Source organism: Cervus canadensis, chromosome 18 (assembly GCF_019320065.1).
Source record: "Cervus canadensis isolate Bull #8, Minnesota chromosome 18, ASM1932006v1, whole genome shotgun sequence".
NCBI classification, from domain to species: domain Eukaryota; kingdom Metazoa; phylum Chordata; class Mammalia; order Artiodactyla; family Cervidae; genus Cervus; species Cervus canadensis.
Window position 1 is genome coordinate 24,016,359 of NC_057403.1, and position 14,397 is coordinate 24,030,755.

Genomic DNA, 14,397 nt, shown 5'->3' on the forward strand with positions numbered 1-14,397 from the left:
GGCCGCTTCTGGGTCTTCCAGAAGTGCTGGCACAATGAATGCAAAACCATCATCATTTAGGGATTTGAACAGTTCTGCTGGAATTTCATTACATCCATTAGCTTTATTAACAGCAGTGCTTCTTAAGGCCCACTTGACTTCGCACTCCAGAATGTCTGGCTCTGGGTGACTTACCACACCATTGTAGTAATCTGGTTCTTTAAGATTTTTTTATACAGTTCTTCCCTGTATTCTTTCCATCTTTATATATAATAGCTACTAATTATGTGCTGTCCCAAGTGTTGCAAATTTTCCCCCCAAGCCTTTTGTATATTACCTTGCAATGATTTTCCTCCTGCAAATATGTCTAACTAATTTCTCAACCTTGCTCTGGAAGATCTGCTCCTGGGGAGGGGTGGGGCGACTCCCTTCTCATCTCCCTCCCCTCTCCCTTCCCCTCCAGGGTCTGTCTCTCCTTATCTCCAGCTTCTCCTTTCCCAAGGGCCTGCCTGGGGGGAAGGGTAGTGCCCAGCACGGAGGCCCAGCTCCCCTCCCGCTCTTTGGGCCTCTCCCTATTTGGAAGGGGGGTAGGTTGTCCGTTCGATGTCAGTTTTTAAGAGCTCCTCCCCTCTATAACTATTAACCCTATGCTACCCTCTGTATTCCAAGCCACAGGTCCTGTCATTTGCTACATTCCATCTTAAGCGGCTGAATTTTATGCAAATAAAGTCCATCCTGTAAGCAGCGGCGGTGGTTTCTGATGTAGTCTGGGAAGTCTCCCTGCTCCCGGGCGCCCTTGCCTTCGCTTCCCAAGCCCTTATCTCGCAGCTTTTCGCTTCCCACGGGTCGGGCGCATAAAAGGGAGCGGGAGCTCGGGCCCCGCAGCGTCACCATGTTCCCGCTGTGCCCACTGCTGCTGACCCTGGCCCTGGTGGCCGTCCCCGGCGTCCAAGGCGCCTGCCCGGCGTCCGCCGACCTGAAGAACGCCAACGGGACGCGCACGTGCGCCAAGCTCTACGACAAGAGCGACCCCTACTACGAGAACTGCTGCGCCGGCGCCGTGCTCTCCTTGGAGTCGGGCGCCGACCTGCCCTACCTGCCCTCGGACTGGACGAACGTCATCTCCTCGATCGTGGTGGGCCAGCGCTGCGAGCTCACCGTGTGGTCCCGTCGCGGCAAGGAGGGCAAGTCGCGCAAGTTCTCGGCCGGTAGCTACCCGCGCCTGGAGGAGTACCGCCGCGGCCTCTTCGGGGACTGGTCCAACGCCATCTCCTCGGTCTACTGCAGGTGCCCACCCGCCGGCCCCACCACCCAGACCCCTGAGCCTCTGACCCAAACTGAGCGCCTTAGAAGCAGTTTCCGAGGTCCCCCTTCTCCCCCTCGTCCCCTCTCCCAAGCCCATGCCCCTTGGATCTCCCAGACCCAACTCTGAGATTCCCAGACTTCATTCTGGGAGCTTCCCCTCCCACCTCCCTGAATCCTACCCACCAGACGGCTGCGCTCTCAGGGGAGGGTAGTGCTCAGGCCTAGCCTGGTGATGGGAAGCCATCAACCCCCTCACTTCGAAGCCCCTAGAACCGAAGCTAGTCCTTCCCCACCTTGCTAGATCATCAGATCCCAGGGCTCTCAGACCCAACTCTGGGGCTCCCAGATTCTAAACCTGACTGACCCAGACCTTAAGACCCTAGACTTAATTCCAGGAGTGCCCTATCTAGCCCTAACGCTCCACTCTTCTAGATCCTCTACATCAGCCTTGGCCCCAGAAACTGGTTCTAGTAGCCCCCATTAAGGTTCTGAAGCCTCCAGGCCCAACTTTGGAGGCCCCTGAGCCCACCCCGGACTCACATATCCAAACTCACAGACCCCGCGGCCCTAAATCTAGCCAGGGCACCCTCTAGAACCACACACCTGCCCCTCTACCCCCAAGAACTCCAAGAACCCCCAGCCCCAAACTCTCAGGCCAGGATGCCTAGCCCCTGAACTTGGAGCCCAGCCCCAGCCCCAGCCCCCAACCCCATCTCAGGCTTCTAGAATCCCTCCTACTATAAATCTCTGAAGCCCTGGCACCTCCTGGCAATAATTTTCGATTCTGTTGCAGTTGCAAATGACACCTCACGAGATCACTCATCTCCAGCCCTCACGAGTGCAGAGCCCCTCACTTGGCCTTGTTCGTGGGGTCTGCTGAAGTCTGTAAGACCCAGGAGAACAGAGGTTTCTGCCTGCCCTCATCTTGCCTTCCCTGTAATACAGCTCTTATGAAGCCATCCCTGTCTGCCATCTGCTTGTGTCTGGGTCCCAAGTCCACGCAGATGTGGTGTTGGGAATGGAGGAGGGAGCAGGGTGGTCAGGGCTGGGTCAGCCCACACCTGGGACAGTACCTGCTGTGGATGGGGACACATACATAGATCCTGTGGGGGCACACGCACGGATTTAGGTGTGCACACACATGCACATACCCATAGGGCATCTGTGTGACAAGCAAAGGTCCGCTGGCTGATTTTTTAAAATATTGATTTGTTTGTCTGTACCAGGTCATGGGCTTTCCAGGTGGTGCAGTAGTAAAGAATCTGCCTGCCAATACAGGAGATGCAAGAGACTGGTTCAATCCCTGGGTCGGGAAGATCCCCTGGAGTAGGAAATGGCAACCCATCCCAGTATTCTTGCCTGGAAAATTCCATGGACAGAGGAACCTGGAGGGCTGCAAAGAGTCGGACATGACTGAGCATGCACACTGGGTCTTAGTTGTGGCACGTGGGATCTAGTTCCCCAAACAAGGATGGAACCTGGGCCTCCTGCCTTGGGAGCTCAGAGTCTTAGCCACAGGACCACCAGAGAAGTCACACTGCTGGCTGATTGTTAAACTGAAACGCTTTCCACACTTTTTGGTGGATAGCCACTTTCTGAGTCCCCCCTCCCCACACCAGGTGTTCAGGCCTGCCAGGGACCTCAAGACTCTCTCAGGATTCATACGTAGGATGGTAAGAGGCCTTCAAGGACTCTGCCCCATGTAGATCCAGGGTCTGTTTTGTGATCTGCCCACAGCCCAGTACTCATGGGTTGTGAAATACATTTAACGCCCCAGGTTCCAACACATGGAGAACACTTTCATTCTAATCTGCATATTTGTGAAAATTCAAATTTGCAATTTACGACTCCTAAGGATAAGGACCCTTGATGAGTACCTGGGTTTGGGGGATCTGGAGGAGTAAGAGAAGAGCAATGAGGGGTCTTGGGAGGAGGAGAAGTAGAGGGATAGCTCTGGGGGATGATAACATGGGATTGGGGGGAGAAAGGAAATCTGGGGACATTGCGAGAGTTAGGAGACATGGGAGAAGAGTAAGTGGAGATGCTGCTGCTGCTGCTAAGTCGCTTCAGTCGTGTCCGACTCTGTGTGACCCCACAGACGGCAGCCCACCAGGCTCCGCCGTCCCTGGGATTCTCAAGGCAAGAACACTGGAGTGGGCTGCCATTTCCTTCTCCAATGCATGAAAGTGAAAAGTGAAAGTGAAGCGGCTCAGTCGTATCCGACTCTTAGCAACCCCATGGACTGCAGCCCACCAGGCTCCTCCGTCCATGGGATTTTCCAGGCAAGAGTACTGGAGTGGGTTGCCATTGCCTTCTCCAGTAGAGATGCTATGAGGCCATAAATTTGGAACATAAGAGATCAGAGGTCAAGGGAGGCGCTGGAGATCAAGGATTAGAGGACATGCAAGTGGGACGTGAACTCGGTGAAGTTCTAAGGAGCAAACACCAGGGAGACAGCATTCCTTGGGCACATGTATTTATTCATTCAGCCAACAAAGGTTTATTGAGCCCCTATTATCTTGTCAAGCACTGACTCAAGAAGAAGTGGCCACTGCCCTCACGCAGAGTGCAGCAAAGATGCCAGCAAGACAGACATTCAAAGATGTGTGAAGATGCAACTGAGAAGCCAGGGGCCAGGCAGGATTACAGGGCATAGGAGGTAGTATGTGATCCAGGAGCAGCCAAGGGGACAGAAGGGTATAAAGGGGGAAGGGGGATGCTCAGGGAACATGGTGGAGCCTCAGGGTCAGGCGGTACTAAGGGTTAGGGACTTCTAAGGCTTCGGGAGCTGCTAGGGGATCAGAGAGATGCTAAGATATCAGAGGTGATAAGGGAATAAGAAGTCGCTGAGGGGTTGGTATCTTGTATCATCATATAAGAGGTCAGGAGGGACCCAGGGTCAGCCAATCACTCCCGGAATTGCACGGACACAGAAGAGTCGGTCACCCTAGTCCGCCGCAGCCCACCACGCTCCATCCGGTTCTTGGTCTTGTGCAGGAAGTGGACAAAGCGGACGCCGGGGCCGTACTGGCGGAATACGTGGGACACCTGGGGCGGCACCAGGGTCAGGAAGAAGTTCTTATTGGGGACCCATAAACCCTGCTCTCCTCCCTTCTCCCTCTGTGAGGTCTTGGGACACGAAAGCGTATATGGGGGTGGTGGCCAGGGTAGGGAGTCTCACCTGGACCCAGTGGCCGGGAGGGCCTCTCCCAGAGGTGCGGGGGGCCACGTGGTGCTGGGCGATGACTGTGCTGCGGTCAGCGGCCAGCAGCCAGACGTGCAGCTCATACACACACGCGTCCAGTCGGCTGTCCTCGAACCTGGGGTCAGGGGCAGGCCTTCAGCTGCCACCACAGCCCCCACTCCTGGTACGATTGCCGTTCCACACACACACCCACTGGCACTCACTATGTGCACCAGGGCTGGGTGCTGCTTGTGACACGGCAGTGACCAAGACAACTTCTTGCCCTGCTCTCATGGAATTCATAATGGTCCAGTGGGGGAGGTGGACAGGTCATTAAGAAGCGTCAACCAGGCATGGTCAGGGCTGGGATAGGGGACATTCGGGGTACTGGAGCATAATGCGTCTGACCCAGCTTGGGAGTGGTCAGGGAAGGCTCCCCGTGGCCTGAGTTCAATCCCTGGTTGAGGAACTGAGATCCCTCAAGCTGTGAGACGCAGCCAAATAGAGGGGGGAATCCATCTCAAGAAAAGAGGGTGACCAACATCCAAGGAAGAAAGAAGAGGCTCTGGGCTGGAGCATTTCAAGGACAGAACGATTCAGAGCAAAGGGGCCAGAGAGATGGAAAGGGCTGGGTCCCGCAGTGGCAGGAGGCTCTCGGGGAGCACGGGGCGAGGCATGTGCTTTGGGGAGCCTGGCTGGGCGGGCGGGCGGGGCGGAGGCACGCACCAGTCCATGACCGTGATACGCGGCTGCTCATCGTCCAGGAGCTCCTCCCACAAGCCCTCGGCCAGAAGGTCCACGCACTGCTGCTTCACCGTCCAGCTGGGAGAGAGGGCACGGGGGAGGGAGGCTGTCTGGTCAGCTGGGCCCCCAGAAGCGGGGCACCCTGACCGTCGCACCCTCCTAAACACGTCAAAGGCGCTGGCCTACGGGGGCTGAGCACCCACTTAGCACCTCACAGCCTCGGTTCCTATGAGCTTCTCTGAACCCGATGTTGCAGATGGGGAAACCGCAGTGCAGACAGGGAAGTGACTTACCAAGATCGAGCAGCAAAGACGTGGCGGAGCTGAACCCAAGTGCCTGTGACTCGGAGCCCCTGAGTTGTGGCATCCCACCCACTATGCAGAAAGGGGGCCCGGTTTAAAGGCAGACAGCTGGTGGCCTAGGTGACTCTCTCGTTCCCACAGAAAGAGGCTGAGTATAGGAACAGTGTTAACTGCTAGGCTTCCCTGGTGGCTCAGGCAGTAAAGAATCCCCCCGCAATGCTGGAGACCCGGGTTGGATTCCTGGGTCAGGAAGATCCCCTGGAGGAAGGGAATGGCAACCCACTCCAGTATTCCTGCCTGGAGAATTCCATGAACAGAGGAGCCTGGTGGGCTCCATCCATGGGGTCGCAAAGAGTTGGACACGAACTGAGTGACTAAGCACAAAATGGAACACCTACTACGTGCAAGCTAGCCAGACCCTATGCCGTGTGTTTTATGGGCATGCTTTTATGATCCATCCCGTTTACAGAGCAGGAGGCAAGGGCCCAGAGAGGTAAAGACAGCTTTTCCAGGTCCCACAGCGAGGGAGGCCGGAAGAGGGAATCAAATGCAGGCCACGTGTGTCCCGGCCACTCACCTGAGGTTCTGTTGGAGTTTCTCAGTCCTGATGTGCCAGCCGCGGAAATTGCCTGGCGGGTAGAGGAGTAAAGGATTAGAACGTGCCCCTTCTCCAGGGCCACCCCCTCCACAGCATGCGGCTAGCCTCCGGGCACTTACCCAGAGCCTCCAGGGGTTGCTGGGTGGGACCGGTAGGGGGAGCTGGCTCATAAATGTTGATGCCTGAAACGCGCAGGGAAGCGGAGCCTCAGGCGGGCTGAAGCTGCCCTCCTTCCTGCAGGCTCCCCGCTCCCTGCCCGCTGGACTCGGCTGGAAGGACGGGAATCAGTGCCCCGCCTGCCAGACCAGACCAGCCAGGCAGCGGGGAGTGAGTCAGGGCCCTGGGAGAGCCCTGAGAATGTCCTGGGGTCAGAGGGCCAGTGCTCGGAGGGGGAGGGCATTGTGTCGAGAGGGAAAAAGAGAGAGAGGAACCAAGGGTAAGAGAGAGAATATGGGAGGAGGGAGATAGCTCCGGGAGATAGTGAAGGACAGGGAGGCCTGGCGTGCCACAGTCCATGGGGTCGCAAAGAGTCGGAATGACTGAGCGACTGAACATGGGAGGAGGGAGGGAGAGATACAGGGTGAGACAGACCCTGTGAGACATAGAGACACAAGATGTAGAAAGAGACAGAGATGCAAGTGAGACAAAGAGACATGCTGAGAGAAAAGGGGACAGAGAAGGAAGTGCTAGAATGCATGGCTGCTGTCGCTCAGGCGTGTCATTTTCTTTGCGACCCCATGGACTGGAGCCCGCTAGGCTCCTCTGTCCATGGGATTCTCCAGGCAAGAATCCTGGAGTGGGTTGCCATGCCCTCCTCCAGGGGATCTCCCCGACCCAGGGATCGAACCCGCGTCTCCTGCATCTCCTACAGTGCAGGTGGATTCTTTACCGCTGTGCCACCGGGGAAGCCCCAGAGAAGGATGCAGAGGAATCAAAACACAGAGGGAGACTTCAAGAGACAGAGACGGGAAACAGAGCAAGAGAGACAAAGAGACAGACAAAGAGAAGACGAGACCGACGGTCTAGGTGAGCGAGTCCACGCGAAGGAGACGGAGGCGTGGCGGCCTCCCGGCTGCTGCAGCCTCGAGCGGACCAGGGCCCCGCACCTTCGGGGTTGGGCGAGCGCAGCAGGTTGCGGTAGAGCGGCCGCCGCAGGAACAGCAGCTTCCAGGTGAGGCGCGGGGGCAGCTCCAGACTCCCCCTCGGCGGCGCCCACTCCTGCAGCAGCAGCTGCCGCGCGTGGGCCTCGGTTGGCGACTCGGGCGCGGGGAGCCCGGGGGTCTCGGGGGCCGCGGGCGAAGGCGGCGACGGGGGCGGGGGCGGCGACGCCGGCTCCTGGGGGCTCGCGGGTTCCTCGATCCCGCCGCCGAGCTCCGGTCCTTCCCGCACCTCCTCCATCGCTCGGGTCTGGGTGACTGACTGTCCCGGCTCCTCCGCAGGGTTCGGGGTGAACCCAGGGCGGGAGAGGGCGGAGCGCCTCGGCTGGCCTTTAAGTAGAGGGGTGTGTTGGGGGAAGGATCCGGGTCCCCAGGCCCTCCTCCCTCGGGCTCGGGAGCCCAGGTCCCAGCCCCTCCTTCTCCCAGCCTGAAGAAGTCCGGGTCCCAGCCCAGCTACGTTTCACAAGCCTCCTGCTCCAGTTTCCCCAGACATCAGCCCTGGAGAGGGGTGTGACCAAGGCGCTAATGCCAGGGCTCGGCTCGCTAATGAGGCGCATCCACCTCATTAACATCCCGCGTGGCTGGAGGAGAGCTTAATTAATGAAGCCCCCCTCTCCCCCAGCAACCTCCCAGTCAGCTGGGCATGCCGTAAGGAGTGGGGGTGGGAGGGGAGTCCCGCCTCTGCTTGTTCCTCCTTTGCCCCCACTTGGGACACAAACTTGGGACCTGATATTTCTTGCCCCAGAAGCATAGTGGCGGGGGGGGGGGGGGGTGCAGACAGAGAGAGACCCAGAGAGACCCTGAGCTAGAGATGGGGAGTCACAGAGATGGGGGACCCGAGGGAGACAGTGAGATAGTGTCAGGAAGGAAGGTAGTAACCCCTCTTGGGTATCAGGGTGCCTTGCATCTCTTCCTGGGGTTGGGGCAGGTGGTGCAGGCTGGCCAAACCTCTTCCCTGGGAGGTCATAGGGAGTTTGGAGTCAGGGCTGGAGCGATGGCGGGGGCAGGAGGTCGGGGCGTGGAGGAAGTGGGGTGGCGGAGGAACCTGTAGGGCCAGATGCCCACGGCCACATCCTGCCCTTGCCACATCCCACAGCCCGCCCAGGTAAGCACAGGCTCAGTGCCACATAAGTTACCGTAACAAGTGCCACAGTGGGTGCTTTCTGCTTGCTAGATGTGTCCTAAGCTTTTACAAGTTCATTTCATCCTCTAACAACGTAGGTGCTACTATTACGGGCATTTTATACGTAAAGAAAAGATAAAAGTGAATGAATGTGGAGTTGCGTGCCAGCCGCATGCACCCCAGCATCCAGCTTGCACGCCAAGAGTAGGGAGCTGTTGTTATCCCCATTTCACAGATGAAAAAACAGAGGACTCCCTCACAGGCCTGGTCCCATACCACCCCAGATAACCCCATATGCTTCCCGCCCCAGATTCCCGCAAGATGCTGACAGACACATTCTGCAGCCGCACAGCCTGGAGCTCACACCCAAATGATGATGCTCGTGTAATTAATGCCTGTGTGCCAGGCATTGTTCTAAATTCTTTAGGTGGAGTAATTAATTCAATCTCATATCTTCCATAGGAAATAGGTACTATTGTCATACCCATTTTGCAGACTCTTACTTTTGTAGAAGTCTCCGTAACCGAGAGTAGAAGTCTCAGTTACTGAGACTCAGAGAGGTCTAGTAACTCACCCAAGGTTGCACAGCTGCTACGTGGCAAATTGGACACGGAGTCTCATGTGATACACAGGGAAACAGGTTCAAATTGCCCCCAGAGACAGTGGCTCACACAGAAACAGATGCGAGAACATAGTTACATTTTCTGAGTGTCTGCCTTTAACTCATTAAGTCTTACAACAATCCTGGGAGGTGGGGACGGGTAATAGTTCCTCCATGGACTGACTGGGGAACTGAGCGGCAAAAGAGGTGATGTGACCTATCCTGGGAAAGCTGGGAATTAGCCAGGGCCCTGGGGGGAGGAAGGACCCACAGAAGGGGACAAGCTGACTTATGTGCAGTATCCCTGCTCACCCAGAAGTCCTCAAGAGGTTTCCAAATGCTTGCAGAGCCCATGATCCACGCGTCACAGGAGACACTAGCACCACCACCGCAAGCGCACAGACCCACACCCAGGCCTGGCCGCCTGCCTGTCTTCATCGGAGGAGGAGGAACGGACAGAGTCAGGAGGAGGAGTCTAGTGGAGTCAGAGCTGTCCCCAGGTCAGAATCCAGGGCAGGGATTGGCTCAGAGCCAGAGACCAAAAAAAAAAAAAAAAAAAAAAAAAAGGCAGGAAATCGGTAGAATGAGGATCAACACCCCTCCTCTGTCTGCCCCGCTCCTGCCTTGGTGTCCACATTATCTCACTCCTGGGGTCCTCAGCCCCTTCCCTTACACACACACACACACACACACACACACGGGCCACAGTCAAAGGGGTCTTATGAAAGGTTAAACACAAGTAATCACTCCCCTACTTAAACCTGCCATGGCTCCCCAGTGCCCTCAGGAGAAAAATCCCAGCTCTCTGCCAGCACTCAAGGCCCTGGATTTCTGGTCCCTGTTCTCTCCCATCTCAGGGATTTTGCTCTGAAAGTTCTTTCTACCCAGAATGCCCTTCTGTCTCCCCCATATCCTCATATCAAATGATCCCCAAACTTTAGGGCTCACTAGATTCACCCAGGAAACTTATTTTAAACATGTATTTTCAGGCTTCCCTGGTAGTCCAGTGGTTAAGATTCTGCACTTTCAATGCAGGGGGCATGGGTTCGATCCCTGGTCAGGGAACTAAGATCCCACATGTGTCATGGCATGGCCAAAAGAAAAAAAAATGTATTTTCAAACCTTACTCCCAGAAGTCTAATTCAGTCCCTGTGGACCCAGAATCTGGAATTTTAGAAACACCCACCCTATCACCCCATACTATGAGAAATATTTTTACTTAAATCTGAGCGATCTGGGAGCCATACAGAGCCAAATGTCTTTCAACATTAGATCTCCAATGTCTCCTTTCTTCATCTTCCGATCAGCAAAGGTCCCAGTGGGGGGACTCAAGCTCTGAAACAGTGATCTAGAAGCAAAGAAAGCAGGTTGGTGGTTGTCTGGGCTGTAGGGCAGAGGGGTGGCCTTTCTGGGGTGAGAAAAAAGCTTTATCTTAATTGTGGTAGTTATACGGGAGTATACACTTGCCAAAATTCATCAAACTGTGTCTTCAGAATGGGTGTGTGTGGGGGGTGACTTCCCTGGTGGTCCAATGGTTAGGAATCCGCCTGCCAATGCAGGGGACATGGGTTCCAACCCTGGTCTGAGAAGATCCCACATGTCTGGGAGTAACTAAGCCTAAGCACCACAAATACTAAGTCCGTGCTCTAGAGATCCTGCTCCGCAACAAGAGAAGCCACTGCAATGGAAAGCCTGAGCACCGCAACAAAGACCCAGTGCAACTGAAAGAAAAAAAGGGTTTAGGGACTTTCCTGGTGGTCCAGTGGTTAAAACTTCACGCTGCAATGCAGGGGGCAAAGGTTCGATCCCTGGTTGGGGAACTAAGATCCTGCGTTCAGCCAAAAATAATAAAATTTAAAAAAATTAATGGGTGTGTTTTCTTGTATGTAAATTATATCCCAGTAAGAAAAAAAGCCAAAAGGATACCGGCAGTCCTGACATATAGACAAGGAAATAGCAACAAACCTCCCCCTCCTCTCACTTGGTTGCTCAGTCACGTCTGACTGTTTGCAATCCCATGGACTGTATCCTGCCAGGCTCCTCTGACAATGGGATCTCCCAGGCAAGAATACTGGAGTAGGTTGCCGTTTCCGCCTCCAGGGGATCTGCCTGACCCAGTGATCAAACCAGTGTCTCTTGCTTCTCCTGCATTGGCAGGCAGATTCTTTACCACTAGCCACAAGTCTATTGGGTGAAAAAGGCAAGATGTAGAATAGTGGGCCTCATAGGCTACTAACTTTTATTCTCTCAATAAGTACTTATTAAACATCCACTGTGGCCAAGCCCTCTGTGTTGGTGATATAATGGTAGAAGAACAGCTTCCTATCCCTGTGTGGCTTCCTTGTGGGAGGAGGGATGGACTTCAACGATTTAGGAATTTTTTTTCTTTCTTTTTTTTTAGTGACTGAGTCATTGGGCTTGTGGGTTCTTAGTTTCCTGACCACGGATTGAACCTGCACTCTCAGCAATGTCAGCACGGGGTCCTAACCACTGAACCACCAGAGAATTCCCTCAATAAGTAACTAATTAACAAGCAGCACTAAATGCTTTGATGGTGAAAAAGGTTGTAATGACAGGGAAAAGGAGCGGGTAGGGAGCCCGTTTTAGCTGAGGTGGTCAGGGAAGACTTCTTGGAGGAGGTGGCATTTAAGCAAAGACCTGAAAAGGAGGCAACAGCAAGTGTAAAGGCCCTAAGGCAGGACCAGGAGTGGGGGGTTTGGGGAACAAGAGGGAGGCCAGTGTGGCTGCAATGGAGGGGGCACAGGGGGGATGAGATCAGATAGAGCATTGGGGGGGCAGCTCTGTAGGATTTATCGAAGTGTAATAAATTCACAGTGAAACTGTGGGGAAAGTTTCAGCTGGGAAGGGATGAACTGATCTCTAGCTGAGTGAGGGCAGAGGGTGCAGGGAAACAATAAAGAAGGAGCTGGGGGTGGACAGGACCAGAGTGGCGCCATGGAGTGACTGACGGGTCGAGGACAGATTGAGTATCTTTGTTGATTTGACAGAGAGGAAAGGCTTGATTGGCCTTGAGGGTTGAGCAATGGGCAGAAGAAGGTGGTACCATTTGCAGAGAGGGGAAGATGAGGTCAGAACAGGATTGACGGTGAGGAGGAAGCAGGAAGCAGTATTCTGCCTCAGATGTCAGTTATTGTTGTTGCTTAGTCACTAAGTCGTGTCCAACTCTATTATGACCCTGTGGCCTGTAGCCCACCAGGCTTCTCTGTCTTTGGGATTTCCCAGGCAAGGATACTAGAGTGGGTTGCTACACAAACCCACGTCTCCTGCATTGGTAGGAGGATTCTTTTCCACTGAGCCACTGGGAAGCCCCAGATGTCAGTACTGGACATCCAAAGGGGCAATATTGGGGGTAGGGGCATCTGGATGCACAAGGCAGAGTTCAAAGACAGGTATCAGGGCTGAGACACAAATCTGAGAGGCATCACCATGTCAACACCTGAGGGACAGAATGAGATGATAAAAACAACAACAATAATAGCAATAATGTAGCGGTTACTGTGTGCCTGGCACTATGTGCTCTATGTCTATGAAATCAAGTGCACCCTGGAAGGTAGGTATCATTAAACCAACTTTACAGATGAAGAACCTGTGGCACAGAGAGGTGAAGTGTCTTACCCAAGGTCACACAGCCAGAAAGTGGCAGAGCTGGGATTTGAACCTCGCCGTCTGGCCCCAGAGTCTGCATCCCCTGCAAGGGTGGCCCAGGTTAGGGCCCAAGCTCCTTATGCATCTTGATCCTTCTCACCAGCCATCTGGTGAGTCTTCTCTGCTCTCCTGAAACCCTTCCCAGCTCCTCAGACTCTCCCCGCTCCCCCAGATTCTGGTTTGCAGCCCCATTTCTAAGTCGTCGAGTTGGTCCCAGTTTACCTCATCCCCATCTCTGTCCCTTTCGTTACACCCCAGCATCTCTGAATTCCACACATAAGAAGATTCTGAGTTCTCGAAAGTGGTCAGGGGGAAGCCTGGGTGGGCTCTGTCTTCTGCGGTGGGAAGTCGAGCTGGAGTCTGCTGCTCCGTCTGCCCCATCAAACAGTGGATTCATCTCTTAGGGCTGCCGCAGCAAATTAGCACATGTGTGGTGGCTTACAGAACAGATTTATTCTCTAATGGTGCTAAAAGCCAAAAGTCTGAAATCAAGTTGGCAGGCGGCAACCCCTCAGAGGGTCTAGGAAGGATGCCTTTCTCGCATCTCCCAGCTCCCGGTGGCGCCAGCATGCCTTGGCTTGTGGTCAAATCACTCCAGTCTCTGCCTCCGTGGTCACATGGCCTTCCTTCGCTCTCATTTCCTTATGTCTCACTCCTTAAAAAAAAAAATTGTTTATTTGGCTGCATCGGGTCTTGGTTGTGGCACAGGCTCTGGAGTTTGTGGGCTCAGTTGCTCCGCGACATATGGGATCCTAGCTCCCCAACCAGGGATGGAACCCATGGCCCCTGCAGTGGAACTGTGGAGTCTCCACCACTGGACCTCTAGCGAAGCCCCCCACCTCCAGTGTCTGATTCGGTGGTTCTGGGGTGGACCCAAGAGGTGATGCTGTGCTGCTGGTCTGGGATCCCTCACTAAGAACCACTGTCCTAGTGGTGAGGAGCAGAAGGCTGCCTGAGTTCAGCAGTCCTCATCCTTACCCTGTGTGTTCTTGGGCGAAGGACTTCCCTTCTTTCCAAAGCTTAGCTTCTCATCTGTAAAATGGGTCTATCTATCTCCTCCCCACAGTGTTATGTGAGGTGGTCCATGCTTTCCTGCTCACCCACCGTGAGTCCCATAATTTTGCTGGTCCTTGACTCGTCAACTTCCTTCCCACCTCAGGACCTTTGCATATGCCTTGCCTTCGGCCTACAAGGTCTTCCACTCCATGTCTCCACCGAAGACTTCCTCTTCATTCAAATGTCATCTCTTCATAAGGCACACACCCCTCTTCCTTTATTCTAACAATGCATCTCAGTGATTGTTCCCTATTGGTTCATATGAAGCAGTTTGGGCGCTCCCCCACCAGGTCAATTTCCTACCCCCTGCTCTCCTCTGTCACCACACCCCATTCTTTCTTTCTTGAACTTCATGTGGCCTTTAAATACCTATGAGTATGTGGGTATGTTCACTTGGTCATGAACTCTGTCACCCAGTAAGAATGTCAGCCTCACCAGGGCAGGGCCTTGGGTGGGGGTTTGTTTGTTATTTGTCCCCAGTTCAGGTTTGACACAGACTGGGTGCTCTGTTTGTTGAGCAGGGAGGGCAAGAAGGCCAGGTCCCCAACAGGAGGATGAGGCTCTGTCCAGCCCAGAAGCCACATCCAACCTGCCTCAGTCTCGCTTCCCATGACTCCTGATGAAAAACCAGTATCATCCCCAGGAGTGCCAACTTGGCCCAGGGTCCAATCCTGCTGGTACA

At 54.5% G+C, this 14,397-nt stretch overlaps 2 protein-coding genes and 1 non-coding gene across 3 annotated transcripts; 2 read left to right on the plus strand and 1 right to left on the minus strand.

The window, feature by feature from the left end:
* The first annotated feature begins 780 nt into the window (after positions 1–780).
* On the plus strand, positions 781–2,243 carry SYCN (syncollin). The gene is made up of 2 exons (XM_043437623.1): positions 781–1,266; positions 2,078–2,243. Exons 1-2 carry the CDS (start codon positions 872–874, stop codon positions 2,085–2,087), a joined length of 405 nt encoding a protein of 134 aa, XP_043293558.1. The 5' UTR covers positions 781–871; the 3' UTR covers positions 2,088–2,243.
* Positions 2,244–3,490: 1,247 nt separating this feature from the next.
* NCCRP1 (NCCRP1, F-box associated domain containing) lies at positions 3,491–7,691 on the minus strand. The gene is made up of 6 exons (XM_043437622.1): positions 7,219–7,691; positions 6,232–6,294; positions 6,092–6,143; positions 5,195–5,290; positions 4,466–4,604; positions 3,491–4,332 (listed from the first exon to the last, which is right to left on the minus strand). Exons 1-6 carry the CDS (start codon positions 7,508–7,510, stop codon positions 4,192–4,194), a joined length of 783 nt encoding a protein of 260 aa, XP_043293557.1. The 5' UTR covers positions 7,511–7,691; the 3' UTR covers positions 3,491–4,191.
* A 2,294-nt stretch (positions 7,692–9,985) lies between these two features.
* On the plus strand, positions 9,986–10,058 carry TRNAE-UUC. Its single transcript has one exon. It is a non-coding gene; the product is annotated as a tRNA-Glu (tRNA).
* The last annotated feature ends 4,339 nt before the right edge of the window (positions 10,059–14,397 follow it).